This window comes from Enoplosus armatus, chromosome 16 (assembly GCF_043641665.1).
Source record: "Enoplosus armatus isolate fEnoArm2 chromosome 16, fEnoArm2.hap1, whole genome shotgun sequence".
Classification (NCBI taxonomy): Eukaryota; Metazoa; Chordata; class Actinopteri; order Centrarchiformes; family Enoplosidae; genus Enoplosus; species Enoplosus armatus.
In genome coordinates, this window is record NC_092195.1 from 9,062,559 (window position 1) to 9,086,264 (window position 23,706).

The following is a 23,706-nucleotide window of genomic DNA, read 5'->3' on the forward strand; positions in this document are numbered from 1 at the left end:
CCTGGAAAAATGCTTGTGTTAAATTAAAATTTAGCCCACCTAAGAAAAGTGCAGCTGGCACAATAGTAGCCACTGAAACAGTCCAAGGCTCTACAGATCAACTCACCTGTCAACATGTTCAGCGAAAATTCAAATTAAACGCTGCCAGATGAAACAGTGCTGTCGACAGCAGCCGCATTTTACTTTGTTTAAGCCACGGTAATGAAGTGTTTGTAGACCCCTGCTATCTTGCACAAAAAGCATTGTAAATTGCACACACAAGCCTCACACACTGCTGATTGCTGAGAGGCCCCAACTGTGTAAAACAAAATCTGAGTAAAGTCCCACACCTTCTTCTGGCTTTTTCCTCTTGCATGTCCGAGTCCCTGAGTGACAAATCACCACTTGCCAGGACAATCTCTCAACAGAACATTTGCTCATGATGCATCTGTAGACAAGTAGATTCACGACTGTAAGCCATTAGCAACAACGTTTCATGTGAAGTCTGCCATCTCAAAAGATGTTAATAACAGAGCTGTTGCCCATGGCATGAATCCACTGCTGTCAAGCCCTGGTGTTAGAGATGGTGCTATTAATTCAACAGCCAGACAAGGGTTTTTGGGGAGTTTTTTTGTTATCCGAATCAGGGGTCTAAGGACAGAGACATATGCTGTACAGATTATAAAGCGCCCTGAGGCAAATTTGTGATTTGTGATATTGGGCTATATAAATGAAATATATAAATATAATATAATAGGTCGGTTTTGGAGGTAAGGCGGTGCTTTTATACACAGTTACACGTTAAATACACATCAGACTTCCAGCCATCCATTCTCAATAGCACATTGACATGCCCCGCAAAACCTCCAATGTAGACAATCAATGCTCTTAACTGTGTAATAAATCCTCATTTAAATTTGTTTTAACTGCACTCTAACCTGAGAGGTTTATAATACCTTTGCTGCAATGGATATTAATCATTTGTTTTCTTACTGAGGATGTTTTTGTGACGATAAACAGTGGCAACTCATCTCCAAATTAACATTTCAGCAACAAACCTCTACACCGCTACGACCACAGCAAAATGTTCACAGTGATAAATAGCACAGTCTACTAATATGGAGAATTTTTAATTAAGTTTTTTATTTTTTTCATTTTCATTTTTTTGAAAAGCTATGTGCAGTCTATGGCACTGGTGGCATGCTCTGTCTAATAAAATAATTGAGCAACAGTGCTTCGGAGATAAACCTGAAATAAATATAACTGCAGTTAGAAACTAGACTCCAGCACCACCGGTCAGATAGTTAAGCTAATGGACCAGTTCTGACAAAACAAGGCTTACATTTGACATTCCATGTTCTCCACCAGCCAACCGTATCGCAGCAGCATGTTGCCAAGCAACTGGGGTGAGGGGACACGATGTGGGGGTAAGTGGTGTGAGTATACGTGTGTGTGTGGGTTAAGATCTTCAGTGAGTTTGATAAGAAGAAGTAATCTCAGCTACCTTAGCTACCTCAGCTACTACAAATATTTTGCTGGAGCCAGCCATTCACCTTGTAGGAGACAGACTTCTCAACAGGTGCAGTGATGGGACCTCGACCTACGCTTGGGATCTATTATGAAACAGCCATTTGGTTTTCTGAAGATAGTTACCCATCATTATCCACATAACACATGCCATGCCAAACTGTGTCAGGGAGGTTCTGAACAGACAAAGTGTGTCCAATTGTGTGTGTGTGTGTGTGTGTGTGTGTGTGTGTGTGTGTGTGGGCGTGTGTGTGTGTGTGTGGGCGTGTGTGCATGAAAGAAATTCCACACATTTTGCAAAAGAAATGTGCAAGGGAGTGCAGGCACCCTTGATTTAGCTGATCCACTTTCTTTAGGAAAAGACAATCAACACCCCCCCCCCCCTTTCAAAAAAGAACAAACAAACAGTTTAACCTGCAAGAGATCAAAAACGTAGTCAGCAATCTGTAGACCTGCTGTGCCAGCAAAGAAGCAAAGTACAGTACGCTCTCCTAAAGAGGAATCTCTCACACACACACACACACTCTTAAACACAACATGGTGCAAGTCTGTAAAGACAGTCTGGTTTAACTTTGAGCCAGCATATATATACGATACGTCCAGGCACTTAGGTGCAGTGGGTTCCTACGTAATCAGATCCATGGTAATCTCTTGAAATTACTTGGTAAATAAAAATTGTATCATAACCCTGCTCCTCCTGATTTAATCTACTGTACAGGAAATTATTTGTGGCTCTTTTGTAGCATTCGGGATGGCATAAAGTCTGTCTGTAAGTTAATAAAGGCCTCAGCAATTGAAAGTGACATGAACCTATTTCTTATGTATAATTTTAAGAGCAAAGGACACAATATAGAACCATGTGGCACATCCTTAAAGAGGAAAGAAGCTGGATTGCCCCTTCTGCTTGAGTTCTGTTGCTCAGGTAGGACTCAAACCACTTACTGATGCTATACTCAAAGTTTTTTTTTAATAAAAATAATAATGGCTGACACTATGTACTCCACATGCAGCTGTCAAAGTGCTTTAACCAGACGTAAATCCTGATTAGAGAATGTCGTAGGCGATTGAGATTTCACACAGGAGCATCTTTTTGATTATCTGCTTTCTTTTACATGTTGTACTTTCACAACATTTTACAGGCATATGTTGTGCATAATCACAACAACTTGTCACGTGCAACAACAAGGTTCACTGCACGTCAGCTTTGTCAAAGGCATTGACTAAGTCTCTGTGGGATTCAGAGGGAAATGTTTTCGTGGCTATTCAAACCACAGAATCCCCAGAAACACACAAGAATGATCCAAGAAACTAAAAAAGAAATATATAATGAATGGGGCATCCTGGCCTATGAATAAAAAAATCAAACAAAACATTCCTTTGGGGTGAAAAAAAAACACATTTCATGATAAACAGCTGCAGTCTTTAGATGTCTATCGCTACTGTGACAAAGTAATAACAACAAACTACACAAGACCAATTTCCTTCCATAAGAGAATGTTTGGCAGTAGATTAGTTTCATTCTGTAATGGAGCTATCTGCAGCCACGGTTAACTAAACACAATAGGCAAGCTGGCCTTTGGTGTCTGCATCCACTCCACAGCATCGCAAAATGGTCCATCCTTTAGATGTACAACTGCACTAAAGGTCAGTCTACATCAAAATAATAGGACGCTGCACAATAGAGAGTTGGATGGATCACTACGGTTACTGATGAACCATTGTTTGATATTGTTGGGGTGATTTCCTCTATCATTAGTTGAGCTAATGGCTTTGCGAAAAGGCTGAAGCCCCACTAACAGCTTCTAGAGGCTGCCATGTTCATTGCACCCTACAATATGACTTTCTGTTTTCCGTTTACATTTGCATATTTTTCAGTCTAGAAAGCCGCCAGTTGGCTGAATGAAAATCATTACTATAACTACTGTGGTATATACAGAATTAACAAGAAATACAATGCAGTGTTCAATGAAGTGTTGGCATGCAGTGCAGTACATAGTCCAGCCTTTACAGTCACCTCCTCTCCTATGAGAACCTCCTCTGATTCTGGGCGTGAACTGTCCTATTTCCATCAGGAGAAAAGTCAGACAGACAAGGGGATTGATAAGGAGTGAGGCTGGCCAATAATGATGAGATGTTGATGTAAAATTAATAAGACCTCCTCACAATCAGAACTGACCTTTCTGAGTGTTCCCATTTCCCTTGAATTTTAAGTTGTATAACTAAGAGGCAAGTTCAGAGGGTCTAATGTGGTTTTAACATTTTCTTAACCTTTATTTATCAGGGGAACAGAGGCTGAATAAGTTTGCTCTCCTCCACAAACACTAAGTTTCCTTGTGATACTGTTCCACAACATTAACACATTCTCTACCGAGCAGCTCCACTGGTGCAGGTGAGGCGTCCCATTGCTTAGCTGATTTGAACCAGAACTTGTCACAGGTGTATTTTTTTTATACTAGTCAGAGAGACCTAGAAAACAAGTGAATGAGTGCATCTATGCCGCAAAATACCAAGCAACCTCAGAGAGGGACACTGAAGGACATTTCAAATACTCAGAAAGCTCAGAGGGAACACATTTTCAAACCCACCTTCAGACTTTTAGCACCTCTTCAAAACCACCTCAGTCCAGTGTGAGTGCACGACATAAGCTAGACATTAATATCACATGGGTACTTCAGTTAGTTCCCCTTTTGACATTCTAAAGGCAGGTACATAAATTCCTTAAATAAAATAATCTACCATGTGGAGTAAAAGTAAAAGTAAGCAAAACACTTTCCCTATAAAATTCTACACAGACAAGCTGAAAATTCTGTCAGCCACACAAATAAATTGTGTGGGTGTTCACATACCTATTTATTTGAGTGTGCGACTGTGTGTTTATGTGCTGCCCTCTCAATCATGATCACACAGCTCAGAGTGTAACGACACATCCCATCAATCTTAAATTGGTAAGGGTGTTTGTAAAGAGTGTGTTTGTTTGTTTGTTTGTTTGTTTGTATGAGTGGGATCATCTAGGCAACACGGCATGCTGACAGGGTATCTATCAAACACAAGCAAACATTAGTATGTGTCTGTAACTACTGTACAGTTGCATGCATACAGTACTTCGGGGGATCAATGACGCAGATTTCCAGTAAACGTTTAGGTCCACAGGGAAAAAACAAAAAAAGTGGACAGTTAAGTATGTCACTTCAGCTTAAGGGAAGAATATTCAATATTGAATTCACTGTATATAAAATTTACCACATACAACATCGCAAAAGCCTGTGAAGGAAAGCTGAAATGTGAAAGAACCTGCAAAAAGGCACGTAAGGCAGAATGTCTTGTGAAAAAATACTCTTAAAGCAAAAAGAATCTGAAGCATCCAATTTCTGGGGAATGGTGTCTTATCTTATCTTTCGAAATCCATTGAAGATGGCAGATTAAAAACGAGCATGAAGTCTGCATGGAGCAAGAAACCTCTTCTCAGGGTCTTGCATTTGTAACGAGAGTTAAAAACCAGGATCTGTGAACATAAGTGTTTTCGTTATCATGAAGAAATCATCTGTGGTAAGGCACTATAATAGTCATAACCACAGCTTGAGTGAACGACATTACATGAGCACTGAGACAGTGAAGATGCCACGTAGAGGTGGTAATAGGGACAGAGTCATTCTCAGAAGGGAGGCGTATTAGATTCACTTACTTGATAAGCTATTCCCAATGGGATGAATGAGGAGATTTCATTTGCTTGTTTATCATGAAGTGAATATCATTTGTGTAGAGTTTCTCATGTTTTAGTGTAAATCATGAGATTCTGTGCCTGGAAAGGTTGTGGCTCCCCCTGTTGTGCTGGTTGCGGTCACCTATAATTAACCCCACCTGTGTATATTGATTGTGAAATTGCCAGTATATACGCTGAAGAAGGGCGTCTTGCCTGAAATGTCTGCGTGGCAATATTAAAAAGTCAAATTGGGGAGCTGTGCTAGTTTTTCTTTTTCATGCTTTTTCACTAAAAACATCCTGCCAGCCAGCTTGAACGCAGGCCACCATTGACCTCTCTGGATCTAAACATGGGTCCAACCAAAAGAAGCCTTGATCTGGAACCCACAGCCTTTATGAATTGAATATTGCTCCTTTCATGTCACTTACCAGATGGGGTAGGAAAACATGTAGAAACTGAGAGAATAAGGAGCAGGAAGCCAGGAAAGACGAGATGAGGAGTGAAGAGGAGGAGAGGTAGCACGTAGGTAAGAGGTAAAGGGCTGGACATTGGAGATATGAACACAGTGGGCAATGCCCCTAGTAAAAGCTGTGCAGTCAAACAGTAAGGCCAAACACGAAGCTAGAGGGTCTGGGAGGACAAAACTATGACATATCGGAAGAGAATGTGAAGAAATAAATCGCACCCTCCGTTCAGGCAGGAATAACCTTTACTTATACCACTATACCCCTCAACACAGCTCCTGGGGAAAGAAAACTCCCGGCAAGTTCATGATGAACTGACCAAGTTTTGGCTTGCTGGCTATGCAAATGTGATCTATTTTGATCTGGGAGGAAAGAAAAAGACAGAAAGGGAACTGAGGCGTGTGGGTCAGTACAGAGAGCCCAGTCAAAAAGTGCTGCTGTTGCTGCTGCTGCAGTGCATTGGTTCTGTATTGTGAGCAAGATTAATTATCTCATAGTGAGGGGCTGCAATATACTTTTTTTTCCCACTTTCTTTCAATCACTTTCTCCACGCTTTCCACCCCTCCATCATTTCACTCTATTATGGAGAATCTGTAGAATCCCTTGTCATGAAATAAGGCATTTTTCGCTTGGCTACAAGACAATAAGAAAGCTAGAGAAAGTAATGTGAGTGTGGGCTCAGCGGTTTGTCATATGTCCTTTCAGCACTTTGCAGGTGGTGTTTTTTATTCAGATTTTCACTTAACTGAGCAAAGAAGTGGTTAGTCTTCACACTGGCATCTAACAAAAGGGGACTGAACCTTCTAGCCAAAAAGCTGTTAAATTACACACAGAATGGGTGAATATTGATGGAAACAATCCACACACACACTCATCTCCTTACCGTGCACAGGTCCTTGTACTGCATCTTCTGGAACTTGGTATCAGCGTTGCCCGCACACAGCTCCACATATCCCAGCACCACTTGGAACACTGTGTTGTGGATGGCCTGTGTGAAGTGCATGTGCAGCTGGTCCATAGCAGTCTGCAGAGAGAGCCAACACACACAGTTAGGAAACCTATTATGTCAGGATGTCACTGTCATCTGCCAGTGTGGATCTGTGAAAAGGCAAACAGAAGGGAAATCGTAAATCAAACTTTTTGGAAACACATGGTGTATACTTGATATTTTGAATTATTTGCAGACATATTATGGTAGTTACACAAGATGGCAAGAGGGAAAATGAGGATAGCTGTCTACCCTGGGAACTGCAATGTTCAAGTCCAAGTGAAAATGGGCAATTTTGTCTCCAGTTTCCATGATTCACATCTCTGAAAACATCATTAATGAAGCAATAAGGGCAAGACACAAATAGCAAAACACAGTGGCAGTGACATATTAGTGACATGTATGGTACGGTAGCACAGCCAACTGCCTCCAGCTCTGTTATTCATCTCATGTGGAATACCCTGAGCCATTTCATCAAAATGAGTCATTATCTGGGCACTAAGCCTTCATGGAAATGTTCCCCAATTACTCTTACACTGTTAAATTTAGCATATTAAACATCATCTAAAAATGATGATGTATTGACTTTCACCCCAAACAGCCTCTTCCATTTCTACTGAATCTTTGTTTGAATTCACCTATGAGCAGGTCATTTGATTTTTTGACAACTTGGGGGCAGCACAACAAGTTATGATCACCACATTGACACATTATCACCTTGTAAAGTTGTAATGGCTTCACATTGAGCAGACACACTGCAACATTAGCATTCATTTGGAGTCGTGTTTCTGGCCAACTGATGAATCTAAGTCCAATATTTACTCTTCTAGCTCTGTTACAGTCTCCACAAACAGTTTCCAAACTCCTCCTTCTCCAGCTTTAACAACATATTAATAGCAAAGTAGGATTTCTTCATTACTTCATTTATCATCATTAATAATCAGGGATTTAGTTTGCAATTAAAAGCCCTTTCTCTTAACCATGATTTCACAAAAAAAACCCCATCTGCAGTACAATCTTGCTCCACCGCACTGCTCCATTTGTGCCTTTTGCAATTCAAGTCTGTTATTCCTTATTCTCTTTCAAAGTCAACTTACATTTACCATCATTTTCTGTTTTGCAGCTCCCACCCACAGTCTCGCTATGGGACCCCAGTGAATTGAAGACAGGAGACGTGGGCACAGTATTGAGCAAAGCCCTATAGGTAATGTGTGTTGCAGTGCAATTAGATTTTCTTACTGCAGGCTTGTGACCACAAAATGTTGGCCCCATCCATTCTGACTACCTGCCACAAAAGTAATTTAAACATTTCTCCCCTGTTTTCTGAGGGAGTTTCACTTCATTTGTCCTAAAAACACCATGAAAATCGCTGGCTGTACAAAGAGGAGGCAAAGGAGGCAACTATGGCAACTCACATCATAATAACCATCATAATCTCCAGCCACCAATCTTTAGACACAATTATTAATCAACTGCAACAGCAAACTGACTCATTCTTCTACAGCTACTTATGCCAAACAGGCAGATGTTTCATTCAGACAAATGTTGGAAAAGCCAACTGGGTGTCGGGCTCATTAGGCTATGAGATGCCAGTGCATCGGAGCCAGGTAATGAGAGTGAGAGCCAAAAGACCAATGTAAGGAGAAAGAAACAAATGGTCTGAGGTGGTGTGCTACTGTATGTCAACAGCCTTGTGATGCTGATTATAGTACCGCTTGGATGACACAGTTCATTCATGTATCCAACTAAAAATTGTTGGATTAAAAGTGTTAATCTGTGTGTGTGTGTGTGTGTGTGTGTGTGTGTGTGTGTGTGTGTGTGTGTGTGTGTGTGTGTGCACTGTAGCAAAAAGAGACTGCAGTAAAAGCTTAGAGTCAGACAACAAATATAACTAACTGAGGGAAACACAGATGCAGTAAGGGTGTGACAGATTCCGTGCGAGCAAAAGAAAAAAGGGGAAGAAAGAGGAAAACAACGACAAACACTTAAGAGCAATGGCAAGAGGAGGTCAACAACACCTCCTTAGTTAGCTTTTGAGTTAAAAAAGGCTCCATATCACAGTAATTAGAAAAACATTATTCAACCTCAAAAAGCCTTGATGACGCAGTCTCCACCTTAAATGTGGCTGTTAACGACAAGAGGGCATATAGAATATTTAATAACATCAACATCAAGATTGAATAACAACCACACGCTATGTTCACAAGTGCCAGGATGAGAACAAGGCTCTTTTATGATCGCTCGGGTTATGCGTCGATTCAAGGACTGTACTTTGATTTCCAATTTCTACTGTAACTCGTCAGATACCCCTCACACCTTAGTACTGCCAAGTGTAATGTGGAGAAGGAGACGTCATTTTATTTTATAAAACCTTACACTGGTGATATAACAGCTGTACAGTAAAATGCCATGTTTGCAGAACATAAATTTACCCAATGTAACTCAATTTCAGACTGGCAAGTATCATCCAGCTCCACAACATCCACCATAAGCCCTAAGCACTGAACCCTCACAGACTTTAATTACCATCACCAGTAGGCTCAGCAAAAATGTGTGAGTGCAGGAGGTGCAAGGGCTCAAAATGCTGGGTAAGGAAGGGAACAGCATTTGTGGAAGTCTATACAAACTTGGCCAAAAGGTGTTATGAGTTATTTTCTGACATTGCAGCCTCATCACCATTCAAAATGATCATGCATAGCTGGATGGCTACTCATTTCAGCTGTTACTGGGCCACACATCCTCCTACTTGTAGGAGTAGGAAACAAATATTTCAAGGATGACATGACAAGACAATGTAAAAACAGAGTTTATCATTCTCCCTCACAACTCAAGCCTTGACTGATTACTCATACCAAAGAGCACCAGTACAGAGGAGAATGGAGTTGGAAAGAAAAATGTAGTTTTACACTTAATCAGCATGCATGAGATCAGGAAGACGGAACGTAATTAAAAGCCACAGGGAAGAGATCAGGGCCAAGTGAGATGCTGGAGATGTTGCTGAGCAAAGGTTTAAAGACAGACAGTAAGACAGAAAGACACTAGTAATAAAAGATATTATCTGTGTCATTTAAGGTTACAGTCTATTATATTTCTCCCCGGGCATTTTTTACAGAAACGACGGCATTTTCTTGTACTTAACATAAAGGTTTTACAGCTTCAAATGAAATGCAAAAAATGTCACATGCAAACATGTTGTTGTGACAGCATCATCGCAGCAGTTTTGATGTTTTGAGAGCTTATTTTATATCATCCAAGGATTATTTCGGAGAACTCTGTTTCTTTTTTGCGAGTGATTTCTGTGGGTGCCAGTTGATGGACAGTAAGCAGACCATAACATAATCACAAAGGATGACATGCATGCCCTGGAGCCTGAAATATTCTCTACTCCAATGAGAAGACTCTGATTTCACTCACTGGAGTGAAAACATTCAACTGAGGCAAGAAGGAAAGAAAAACTTGAATAAACCAAATTACATTCTCATGTTTTTTCTGAAGGTTTAATGGTAATGGTAGCCAGCCTGTCTGTTTTATACTGTTCTCATCTAAACGGTAGCAAAAGGTTGAGAAAGTAAGGACACAACAACTGAATGCACACAACATTGAAACAATAGAATAATGTTAAGGAGAGAAACAGCCAAGATGAACAACACAAACTTTTAAGAAATCCCAAGACAAAGAGTCAAACAAAAGGACATATGCAGTAAGTATGGACCACTGAATGTGTCCAGTCATGTTTAGCCATTCCCCGTGACCTTGTAGACGAGTCAAACCACTGACCTGTGTCTTGCCCAAGAGCGTGTAGGCCAGCTGGACCTTGGTGTAGTGCGAGACATCAAAGTGCTTACAAGTCTTCGACAGGGCGACATCAAGCTGCTCCTGGAGCCACAAATAGATAGATGGCAAAGGAAAAAAGGGGGGGGAGTGAGGGGAAGAGAAAAGAGAAGGATTATCAACGTTAAGACCAGGGATTCAGATATAGATGTGCAGATGTATAGCTACCACACAAGGCCAAGGGCAGATAATTGGAAGTGGGTGAATATATATGAGTGTGTGTGTGTGTGTGTCTGTGTGTGTGTGTAAGTCTTTGACAAAGAGATAAAAAAGAGAGGTGAGAAAGTAAGACAAGGTTAGCAGGAAGTTGGGAAGTACAGGGATGTATAACAACTCTGACACTAAGTCGACCTCAAAGAATATAACGCTGACAAAGGCTAAGTGATCAAACGCCTTGGGTCACCACGCACTTTCTCACGCCTTATGTTTAAAGCTGCACTTGAACATAACACAGTGACTAAGTTCTATAACTACTTGAGGGGAAGTCAGTAGTAGTCAGTAATTATTTGAACTGAATCTATAGTCCAAATTACTTTGAACTAGTGCCACTGGAAATTATATGATGTGGGATTTTAAAAGTAGTGTGGAATATTAATGGTACTTTATGACAGGTCATTTGATGATCAAATCCACTACATGTACAATCTCTAGTGCCCCCTATTGCTTGTATCAAAAATACAATACTCTGTGGCAGACAGCATTACGCACCCAAGGACAATGAGAATGAATGAGCTGAGATGAACAAAACACATAGAGGGTGCTAATGTTCGCTTCATTTGTCTAACCTTTCTACAATAAACACAGAGAAATTCTACACGCAGGCTTTAAATATAGTATGTACAGTAGGGAAAACTCTGGAAAATGATTAGGCAGTAAATAAAGTGATACTGTAGTTTTTGGTTATCATCATCATAGCGCTTTATTCAGTGAAAACAATGTCAACTTGATGTGATGCCCAATGCCAAATGCATCTAACAATAGTACACACTGTACAACAGCTACAAACCTTCACTGATGACACATTCTCTGCATTTCTACTGTGCCTGATCATGCTTAGAGAGCAGAGAGTGTTTTTATTCACAGAAAAATTGCTTCACTCGCTTGACTGGCTGGTTGCTTTTCCATAGAGGTGCTGGACAACAGGAGATGGTTAGCATGCTGCATAGAGAATGTATGTGTGTGTGTGTGTGTGTGTGTGTGTGTGTGTGTGTGTGTGTGTGTGTGTGTGTGTTGGAAGTGGTGCCAGCAGAAAGAAGTGGGGAATCAAGGAACACTATGCTGACCGCCAACCAATGACAACCTCTGCTACGTGAAGCATGCTGGACTGGAAAACCATGTCTTCACTTGATGTACTGATGTACTGCATATATATACACAGTATATGCTGTATGTGTATATGTAGAGTATATATCTATAGTTTTGAGTGTTTTTGGCTCTTAGCACTATTAAGATGAACCTCTTTGATAATGTACTCTAATCCTTTGTGCAAGCGTTTACCTTCATTATTTTAGAGGATTTTGCTTTGCTCGTTCTCATGCTGACAGGTAAACAAACGTGCACCTTGGCACATTATTATGTGTGTGCATGCCTGTTTCTTGTGTGCAGACCAAACTGTAAGTAATTAATCTACTCAAGCGCAGCAGCAGCAGTGCAGAGAAAATTGCTTTGCATACCATTTATCACACACAAGTATCACGACACAGCCAGAGATGAAACAGATATAATTTACTGTGCTCGCACCCTCACAATAACAACTTTCCAAATGTGTCAATATTTGGCAGACCCAGAGTGAGAAAGCCAAACAACAGCCAATCAAAATGTCAAAATGAAGTATAAATTGCTTCTTTCAAATGAGGGCTTCTAGAAAATTACAAGGTTTGAGCAAAATATTATTCACTGGTAAAAGTGTTCGATTAATGGAATTAGGGATAAAACAAGGAAGCACATACCTCTATTTGCTCCAGAGTGTCTTGTAGTTTGGAATTCAATTCGCTGTGGAGGAAAAAAAGGAGATTGTCGAGGGTTAGTTCCCCAATTGTTAAGCAGAATATGGAATTGGAACTTTTTAACATCAATTTAATATGACTTAATTAATGTCTGTTTAAGATATTAATAGTTTTGTCAATAAAATGTCAAAAATGAAATTCCAATAATAAAAAATAAAATAAAATGTCTGAGTTTGTTTACCAATAGTCAAAATTACCAAGTATTCTCAATTTCCAATGAAAAACAATCTGTAACCAGCAAGACTTTTGTATTTTTACCAGATAATTAACTAAATGATTAAATAGATAAATAATTCTGACATTCAATAATGACAATTGCCATCAATTCATTTTCTATGAATCGATTGAGTAAATATTACAGGGACCAGAATATGGCACAGTTTATACTTCCAAATGAACAAAGTCCTCTAAAAGAGCACCACTTTATCAACAAGCTGCAGTCATGTGTCTCACAATTCTCTTCCTTCATACGAACAGGGCAAAAATATAAGTGATGGATGTATTTCCAACAAACATTTTGGGAAGGTGAGTTTTTTTGTGTGCATTATAAGTGTTTGTACTAAATGTATACAGTGGAATCCGCATGTACCAAACTAGCACAGATGCAAAACTCCTACGCATCCTTGGAGCGTGCTCAGATTTTGCTTCATCCTGGGAAATGCTTTCAACTCAAAAGCTGCGAAGTAGCAACGGAAATCATGACTATTTTGCCCATCCCAAGACACCACCAATTCCCTCGCGACTCCCCCTGCACTGCGCCCATTCATAGTCATCCTCTGTTCCATCGTTTCCCTGCCTCTGTCCCCGCTCTGCTTGGGGTCTTTTTCAGGTCAGCCCGCTCTTATGTTGTGCCTTGTGAGACCGCAGTCGCCCAAGGGAGAGAGTGTCCTTAACATATTGCTAATTAAGCATCTTAGCTTCAGCTGGGGATCGAGAGAGCAGAGTGAGAAGGAGGGAGCAGAGAAACTGAGAGGAGACTGCCGATTGAGTCCCTCAGGTCGTTTGCCAAACAGGTAACAAAATGAGCATGCCATTTCAAAACTTGATGCACTGACTGTGTGTGTGTGTGTGTGTGTGTGTGTGTGTGTGTGTGTGTGTGTGTGTGTGAGAGTGTGTGTGTGAGTGTGAGTGTGAGAGACAGAGAGAGACAGAGAGAGAGACAGAGAGAGAGAGAGAGAGAGAGAGAAATATTATGAATGAGTAAGAAACAGGAATCCACGCCAACTGAAAACCGACAGTTAACAAATGTTAAAAGTAAGTAAAGAGAAAGCTGTTACCGCAACTGGAGACTGATGGAGTAAACTGTCAAAAACAAACAGACTCACATAATGGCCAGCAAGCACAATGCCACTTACTAACTGTACTATTAAGCGTCTGAACTGCCAAGAATGATTTTACCATCTAACAGTGTGACATAGCAGATGCCAATGGAGTACTACTCACAATATCCATTACTACCACACTGTAACTGAAGCCAATGAGTTGATATGCACCACAGCAATGATAACATCAGAAATTCTCAAGCTCAGGAAGGCAAGTCACAGCCAGTATCCTCAGTGGAAACCACGATTGGAAGCCAATATAAAAAAAACACAAAGAAGTAAGTAAGCTGGCTCAACTACAGAGGGGTGAGTAGATCAATGTCAGGTTATGGCTACTGAAGAAATACATCTGAATGTCCATATGGAAGGCCCAGGAGGGTGCTAAACAAAGACTTACAGCCCTGGCAGACACACTAAGGAGATACACCAGAGGAGCAGAGGCGGACAGGATAAATGTCAGTACAGTAACAGAAGCTAAACCACAAACTGAACAGCATTGGAAGAGCATACGAAAAAAATAAAATCATTCCATAAGACCAGCGCTCAGGGGCTGAAACACACCTGAAAGTACGATGGACAACTGCCATAGTCATCATCACAGCATGGCAGACATCCAACAGTGGTTGACAAACAATGAGAAGATAAAGAACTGGGCAGCACAGAGTCCATACATGACCCACACCAACTGGAAAAAGTTCTGCTATTTGGGAAATATGCTTATCTATTAAGAGTTAGATGAGAAGATTGATACCACCCTCATGTCTATACAGCAAATATAAAGCTAGAGCCAGAAAGCAATTGGCTTAGCTTAGCATAGAGACCGGGGAAAAAAGCTTGCCTGGCTCTGTCCAATGTTCAAAACAACACCTACCAGCACCTCTGAGCACACTTATTAACACATTATATCTTGTTTCTTCAATCTGAACAAAAGCTAGGCCAGGTCAGTGACTTCCTCAATGGCCAGGAAGTTACAGCACATAACAACACGAGGCAAACAAACCACAAAGAACCTTGAGCATCTTTTAAGATCTCTCTGGGCTTTTGAAGAACACCACAAGAGGTCAACTCAAAGCCAATAAACCAGGTGACCACATTATCCAGTCCTCTGATTATTGTGTATATATTACTAGATTACACTATCCACTGAGTGTTCATGTGCGTACAGATGCAGCTCCTCCCCACATACTGGCACCCTTCCATGATCAGACAGAATGCATAAATAACAGATGAGGAGAAAAACCTAATTAACAATCTGTTCCCTGCAGGGGGCACAAGGATTGAAATGGAGTTACATGGAAGTTTTTTCACCCCGTTTTCAATTATCACCGGCAATAGATGTCCACAGGGCCTTGAGGCAAGTTCCTCCACAGTGACTCCTGACTTGATAAATAGGCAATGTGTGGACTTCTGTGCTTTAAGGGTTCTGCCGGATGCTCAGAATTTGTGATAATGCCGTTTCTTGCTCTAGTTATGTTGGCCACTGACAAAAGGCAGGCGGAGAGGCAAGAAAGTGGCGGGGGGGGGGGGGCAAACAGCAAGAAGGAACAACAGCAACAACTAGAGAAGGCTATTTCTGAAGAAATCGCGATGTGAATGCAGGATGTTTAAAAGTTGACACTGAACTGGATTGCTGACTTTAAAAGTTGAATAGTACCAATAATGTGTGAAACGTGGAATATTTTAAGGATTGTTGAAAAGCCGGCATTTAACTGCATTGCTGGCTTTAATTTTTATCAAGAAGTAGCTGAAGGACTATAAAGACTTGGAAACATGGGAAATGGTCTAATTAGTATGAGTAGGATTTTAAAGTTGAAGGGGAAGCTGCTGTAACTTTGAAGCTCACAGTGTCAAATGTAGTGTCTGACCGGCAGACATTTTACTATGTTTTGATGAAAAATTATGTATGAAGAGTGAAAATTGTGGGAATAAGAGCAAGTTGAAGAGAAGATTTTAGATGATGTAACCCACTTTACCTCTAAACACCCCCCCACACACACACCCACACACACTAATGCAGAAATCTCAGAAGAAAATTACATGAATTTTGAACTGTGATTGTGTAAAAAGTATGAAAAATGTGAAAAAGTTTAATCAATGTGAGCAAGTCCCAATGGTTGTGAATGTTTTCAAGTGTGAATGGAGTTTCTACATTAATGTATGAATGAGTGGGAAGAGGTTGAAGATGAGTGAGTTCGAAGGTGACATTTGGAGAGCAGATAATATGTCTGACCAAAACAGGTTTGCTAGAGAAATGAATGCATAATTGGTGTTCATCATGAAAAGGTATGTGGCTGCAAACAAACAAAAATAAAAATGTTAAGCATCTTCTTTCTTCCAAGCATACAAGCATAACTGAAAAAGTAATGTTGGCGACAAACAGAGAGACAGACAAATGCACTGTGGTTCAGCTGAATTTGGATGTGTGAAATCAAACCTGCCAGAGAAAAAAAATACCCCCAAAAGAAACATGTCATTCAGATCAAAGTAACTGACCCGACTTTGAATATGAGATCCTGCTGTTGTTGTGAGTGCTGAAGGGGGCCTTTATCATGATCCTCCTGAAGCCAGCAAGTGAACACAAATACAAGTGACACACTACTTCAAGCTGATACACATGGAGATCCTCTGAAAAACCACAAAGAGAAGGAAGAAGGCACCGTGGCTCTGAATAAATTGGTGAACTGCCACAGTGCTAGCAGTGTCATGTTGGGCAGCCTGCACGAAATTGTTTGTGTATCTGAGTCACAGAAATGAACATAGCGACCCTCTGCCCTTGTTCCTACACTTTTCTCCTCTTAACATGCAGCTGAACTGCCCTGTCCTTCGAGTAGATTACAACGCCTGAACGAAGCACCTCCCCCAATACTAAAACAGCAATTAGCTGAAGTGGAGTTCTGGAGGAGCATCACTGAGAATAACCCACCGACAATTTGTATAACTGGTATAAAATTAGTAGCATATTCGTTAAGATTTGTGCAATTAGTGCTACTCTGTATGCAATGTATGAAATCCTGATTTTGTGGCACAGAATTTTCATTTACAATACTAGTTTTGCAAGAGTTATGCCGACATGCATTCATGTTATGGATTTTATGTTTTTCCAGGTTTTTAAACCATGTGAAGAGGAAAATGTACATGGTCAATAAAATGTATGTATTTTAATTTATTACTGCCATACGGTACAAAAATGAACTTCTTCTCCCATTTACTCTCATTTCTGTATGGCTCACAATACTATAGAGAAGCTCTTAGCTAGATTGCACCTTTGTTTTTCTAAGGCCACAGCTGAGTTCACGGTTTATGAACACTGTGCTGACATGTGGGGGTCTTAAGCTGCCCGACAGCTGCCCATGTGGATCGCCTGATGAAAATGGACTGAGACGGAGCATGAGGCTGTGTAAGTGCCTTCTTGGGAAAACAATATTGACTTTTAAAGGGTTGGGGACAGGGACAGGGACAAAGGAAGGGCAGGCATGAAACAAAGCCTGATGTAGGACATTGAGCAGTGCACGGAAAAGCATAGCTACAAGGTTAAATCAAAGTGCAGCAGACCGGCAACTCGCTGCTTAGGGAGGGCCATGCTGCAGTCAGGGTTCTAGCGATTTTGGGCAGAGAGCCTAAGTACAATGTGCATGCTAATGAAAAGTGTGACAGATGTGGGATCAATGCACCAATGTTAAAAACTACAACATTCAGGAAGCGTTATTAGCATATTGCAAAGGAAAGCACAGGTGAAGAGGGCAATCGAATTTCTGTCCAGCTGCCACAGACATGATTACACATCTGGGCCCCGTGTGAATACAGTGACACTGATGGTTATAAAAAATGTGCTTCACAATCATTGATTGGGTGGTATCATTGGTGGAAAACGGTGCATGGTGGTCTATTGCGCACACCACCATCCCAGCACATTCAGGGAGCATTACCATGGACATGTGACGCTGTCGATGGTAAATTAATGACAAAGTGAAAACACAAATATCCACACAACTAAAGCAGCTGCAAGTGTGAGGAATGTTCCATACAGCATTCCCCTGTGCTTAATGTTTCCATCTTGATCACCATTTCCAAGCAGTCAATCTGTCACTCGAACAGCATTATCACAGCCAGAGCTTTTATTCTGCTCCTCTCCGTTAATACACTGTGGTACGTGTATGTTGTCAGTGTTACTGTTGATATGAACTCAACATTTCCTGCATGTGCTTCACAATAAACATGTTTTAATATGTTGCATAAGTGTTGCTAATGCCTGCAAGGTTGGTTTTTTGCAATAAGTTGGTTTCAAACAAAACAAATATGGAGGTGGTTGACGATGCATATGCTCAGTGTTGTTTAAAGGCCTGTATCTGCGGAAGGAAGGGAGGAAGCCAGCAATGCATATATGCTTATACAGACACACAATCCATTAATATACCAACAAGATGCCCTATACTTTCAAATCCCACTCTTATCTTTATTATGAGGACAGTCGTGTCGGCACTATCAAAACACAAATTGTTTGTGCGCCTGTCTGTCTGTTTCTTTTTTTCTAACCATCTGTATGGCATGACTAACCAGCTGCCTGCCCGTCTCTCTTTATCTTTGTCACTGGATACCTTTGAATCCAACAACTATTTTAGAGCTAAAGGCTTGCACAATAAGAGATATGCAATAATATGCTTAAAGCTGGCAGCTGCATTCAAATGTATTCCAAACATGCCAGCCGCAAAGTTCTTAAAAGACAACTGTGATTGCAGCGAGCGTACACTCACTGAAAATGTCCTGGTTCAGTCTTTGTATATTTTTCCGAACTAAAAGCCCTCTGACAACTTTGGCAAATTTTTAAAAACTGCTTTGACGTCATAGCCAATGCAATAGCACAGCCACAAGGCAATGATAATGTGCAAAACAAGAGGTAATAAAAAGCCCACTGATAAGACTTCTCCTAACATAGAAATTAAGTTCCAACCTAGAGAGAAAAAAGGTAAACACAGAAACACATGGCATCCTTCGATCTGCATTTAAAAAAAAAACAAAAAAACGTAGGGGCACATTTCTAAAAGGAGCCCAATTTCCTAGCTTCCTCTACGTAAGCCGAGTTGACGTCTGATGATTCAAGACCATCGTTACTCAGAATGATCATATTTATGTCATATTTTAGTCTACAAAGATCGGAAAAGTTTCGATCCACCTGTAGAAAAAAAAGCCCATGTCTGCTCCCATTTGGATACAACTAAATATCACTCAGTCAATCTGTTCATGCTGTACCTGATGCAGCTGTAGTGTTTGAAGGTGCTGGCAGCCTTCTGACATTCCAGACAGAGCTGGATTGCACCTGGATAGTCTTCCTCCTAAAGGAACAGAGCAGTGAGGTCATTTAACAGCATGTAGAAAATACAATATATTGACTGGGGTTACATGTACAGTATAGTCTGTGTGATCTTATAAAGAGGTAACAAAATACCATATAAAGAGTAAATTCTAGATTGTTCTGAAAATGACAGTATTATGTGTCACGTCTTCTGTGCATCAGTTTTGTCTGATTGATCTTCTTAAAAATGGTTCTTACCGCAGATACTCTGCAGATAACCAAGGACTACACTCAGTGGTAGCCAAATCCATTCCATGAGCTACAGCTGACCTTCACAATAGATAGGCATTTGTCAGAGCATCTAGTGTTCATCTGGGTTTGGCTTTCAATGCAGAATCCCTACTGATGTTTGACCTTTCAAGTCAATTACAAACATATCTCTGCATGTGTGTTGGTGTTTGTGTTTGTGTGTGTGTAGAGAGGACTACAATACCTCGAGCATCTCGCTGAGTCTTACGTCTGTTCTTTGCTGTGAGACGAAGAATGACAAGAGGAAGACATGAATACAGCATAAAATCACTAACAGGCCGCAGTATTACGTGACAACCAGTTCAACACTAGTTAGATGCTCTCCTGCTGTGACCATGTTGGTAAAAATGTTTAATGATTACGGTTAGAACTAATGATCAAAGCAAATGATTGGAGAACAGAGAACGTTTGATTGGCTTTAATCTTAATTTTAAATCATGTGTGGAGGAACAGTTGAATATTGTAGACTACATGAATTCATTTCACAGCAGGGACATTTCACACAGAATGTTTATGACAGCATTTCAGACGGAAACTCCGGGTAGAGTCTTGCAGTAGGAAGGTCAGACGACCACGGGGATACAAGAGGAAAAAAAAAAAAGACGAGCAAATTAAAAACTTTCCTCAGGACTACAGTGTACACGAATTATGTTGGGGGTCAGAAATATACATATACAGCTCTGGAACAATCTTCCAGTTAGTATTCGATCTGCTGACACTGTTTTTAAGACACAGACTTGGCTTTTCGCCTGACAACTAGTCTCATTTGATTACATAAAACAGCTTTGTTGTGCAATCACGTGATTTTAAGTTTATTTTTAATAATTTTCAATTGTTCTATCTTTTGGATGATTTATTTGTACCATGAGTGGCTAAGCTCATGGACCTAATGAAAAGCATGCAGTTACTAAGAGGTAGGTCAGAGGTCAGGCGCATTTGTGAACCAGACTGGGAGTGCTCGCAAGCACAACTGCTGGAGCCTATATGGATCTCACTTATGGGCACTTCAGCTGAGAGGCGTTTCTCTGGTCTTTGCAGCAAAACACTGGTCTCCCTTTACAGAATAGCTAGACGCTGTTTAGAAGAAAATATGTTCTATGTAAACTATGCGTGTAAACTTTACCAGCGTCTTGATGGTCCTCAGTGACTTAAGCAGGCCTGTGAGCAGTTGTCGTCTCCTCTGATTGGCTAATAGACCCAGGCTGGCCTCAGTGAAACCCTCCTTCGCGACGCTCAGTTGCCTTCACAAAAGAAGTCACAATGCATTGGGAGTATACCATCACTACAGGTTAATATTACCATTTTAACATTTTGAAGAAATAACTACACTATAATATACAGTATACTATTACCACCCAAACTTTTAGGAACACTAAGACAACGTTTCTTGTCTTATCGCCCACAACAACATAACAACAAGCCCAAAAAACAAAGAAATTACTTATTGTACAGATATTACCATGTATAGTGGCATGTTTTTGATTGCTACTTTACTGCAAGGGTAAACAAGACAGAATAGTTTGTCATTTGTGACCATATTAACAGACTATATGAAGAGATGGAACGTTATCACAGTTATGAGGAAAGCACTTAGTATGCAGATGCAGTTTGAATAGGCTATTTCAGCAGCTATTTCGTTCAGTGAATAGATAGTATGTGATAGAACGTTATTACCTCCTTGCATTAGTGCAAATGACTGCTGCCAGCTGCAGGTTGGTCTGTAACGCCGTCACTCGCTCCAGTTCCTGTGAACGAGGAACAAGTTTGTGGTAAAAAAATTACAGTAAATAAGACAAAGCAGCGTACTGTATCTATAAACACTGGAAAATTTCAAAGTTAATATTTCATTTACTGCTTGGCACTAAAACTGCTGAACTATTTAGTGCTAAGAATTCTAAAATATTCTATAATGCAGAGGGTTTGTAAAATCTGTAGGGCACAAAGATATTGTTAGCTTGGTTCATTTACGGTGCTGTCAGTGAAATATTCCTGTAGTGCACAGAAAGAAAAGCAATGCTCACACACACATATCAGAGCACTCTTCAGAGAGATGCATCCTGCTGTGAGCATTTTGTGAAGATAGATATTATAGATGATGCTATTATGGTAAGCCATGTATCATCAGTGTCTTTCTTCAGAGCTTTGACATTTCGAAAAGGATCAATGAGCACTCTGCTCTGAGAGTTCAGTTATTATGCCACTTCAATGAGCAAACACACCCTCAGACAAAGAAGGACCAAGGGACAAATTGCATCGTCATTATATTTTCAACTTTTCTCTTCTTCTCTTTATTTTTATGTTCTTGATCTGCCAGATGTCATGCCTGAGGTGGGAGATGCTTGTTCTTTGATTTTTATGTTCTATCACCCTTCCACAAAAAGGTCCAATGTTCACAAAAATGTCCTCATAACACTGTCAAGAATAAAACAACCTTTTACCAACAGAATATAGTCCAGGGAAATTCATTTTCAACTGTGATAAAAACAACAACCACATGGAAGTGGCACTTCAGCTGTGGATACGAGATCAATGATCCCATTCAAACCAGTCTGCCCTCATGATCCAAGGGTTGATTCAATAGCCAGGGTTTTCTCTGAGGGGGCATGCACCATTCGACTCTTGTGCTTTTCTGCTCAGGGCCTATGAAATTGGGACTGTTGGACAACATCAGCATGCAAGAAAGAACTGGTGTCATGAACATTTTTAAAAACGTTCTTAAAGATAACACTTTACTGGCAGAGAGAGCATTGAACTGCTTACAGCTTTATTTACTTACTAGTTTTCTATCACGAAGCATCTTGGAATATGAGCACTTGTAACCTTTGGACAGAGCCAGGCTAGCTGTTTCCAGTCTTTATGCTAAGCTAAGCTAAGCATCTGCTGGCAGTTGCTTCATATTTAGTGTACAGATATGAGTGGTAATCTTTTTATCTAACTCTTGTCAAGAAAGCGAATATAACATTTCCCAGAACAATATTTTTACTACAACTTGATGTCCACTTGCAAGCAGTCCAGTGTTTGTGAAGCAAGTGAAATTAAGTAATGTATGCAACGTTGACGTGATGTTGGTAAAGCATTACAATCAAAATGCAGTTTTTTTAACATGGTCTAGGAAAACATGGACATGGTAACTGCTCACACACATAAGAGTAACTGTCATTAAACCCTTCAGGATCCTATGCCAGGATCCTGTTTGTGGACTTCAGCTCTGCCTTCAACACCATCGTCCCGGCTCTTCTTCAGGACAAGCTCTCCCAGCTGAACGTGCCTGACCCCACCTGCTGGTGGATCACAGATTTCCTGTCTGACAGGAAGCAGCACATGAAGCTGGGGAAACACGTCTCAGACTCGCGGACGATCAGCACCGGCTCCCCTCAAGGCTGCGTTCTTTCTCCTCTACTCTTCTCCCTGTACACCAACAGCTGCACCTCCAGTCACCAGTCCGTCAAGCTCCTGAAGTTCGCGGACGACACCACCCTCATCGGACTCATCTCTGGAGAGGATGAGTCTGCCTACAGGTGGGAGATTGACCATCTGGTGACCTGGTGCAACAGCAACAACCTGGAGCTTAACGCTTCAAAGACAGTGGAGATGGTTGTAGACTTCAGGAAGAGCGCAGCCCCACCCGCCCCCATCACCCTGTGTGACTCTCCAGTGGACACTGTGGAGTCTTTCCGTTTCCTGGGCTCCATCATCAGCCAGGACCTCCGGTGGGAGCTGAACATCAGCTCCCTCATCAAGAAAGCCCAACAGAGGATGTACTTCCTGAGGCAGCTGAGGAAGTTTAACCTGCCACAAAAAATGCTGGTTCACTTCTACACCGCCATCATAGAGTCCATCCTCACCTCCTCCATCACCGTCTGGTACGCTGCTGCCTCCACCAAGGACAGACGCAGACTGCAGCGTATCATCCGCTCTGCAGAGAGGGTGATCGGCTGCAACCTCCCATCTCTTCAGGACCTGTACTCCTCCAGGACCCTGAGGAGAGCAGGGAAGATCGCTGCCGACCCCTCCCACCCCGGACACCATCTGTTCGACCCCCTCCCCTCTGGCAGGAGGCTGTGGTCCATCAGGACCAAAACCTCCCGCCACAAAAACAGTTTCTTCCCCTCTGCAGTCAACCTGACAAACTCTCACTGACCCCCCCCCAGAACACAAACACAAGCTATACGTTATATTAACGTACATCACCCCTGTCCCCACTGCGTTACATTAACGCACTCACCCCCTACTGGACACTTTATCTGGACACTTTACTTTATTCTGGTCACTGCACTGTTGTTATTTATC

The 23,706-nt window shown here is 41.1% G+C and overlaps 1 protein-coding gene across 2 annotated transcripts in view; it reads right to left on the reverse strand.

Annotated features, from left to right (window-relative positions):
* vps50 (VPS50 EARP/GARPII complex subunit) overlaps positions 1-23,706 on the reverse strand; it is a 95,598-nt gene that overhangs the window by 50,870 nt on the left and 21,022 nt on the right. For both annotated transcript variants that reach the window (XM_070921429.1, XM_070921428.1), the window contains exons 6-12: positions 21,091-21,161; positions 20,540-20,657; positions 19,601-19,636; positions 19,065-19,147; positions 12,439-12,481; positions 10,436-10,534; positions 6,554-6,694 (exon numbers count right to left, since the gene is read on the reverse strand). In XM_070921429.1, the coding sequence (XP_070777530.1) occupies positions 6,554-6,694; positions 10,436-10,534; positions 12,439-12,481; positions 19,065-19,147; positions 19,601-19,636; positions 20,540-20,657; positions 21,091-21,161 (591 nt within the window). The remainder of the gene's footprint in view (positions 1-6,553; positions 6,695-10,435; positions 10,535-12,438; positions 12,482-19,064; positions 19,148-19,600; positions 19,637-20,539; positions 20,658-21,090; positions 21,162-23,706) is intronic.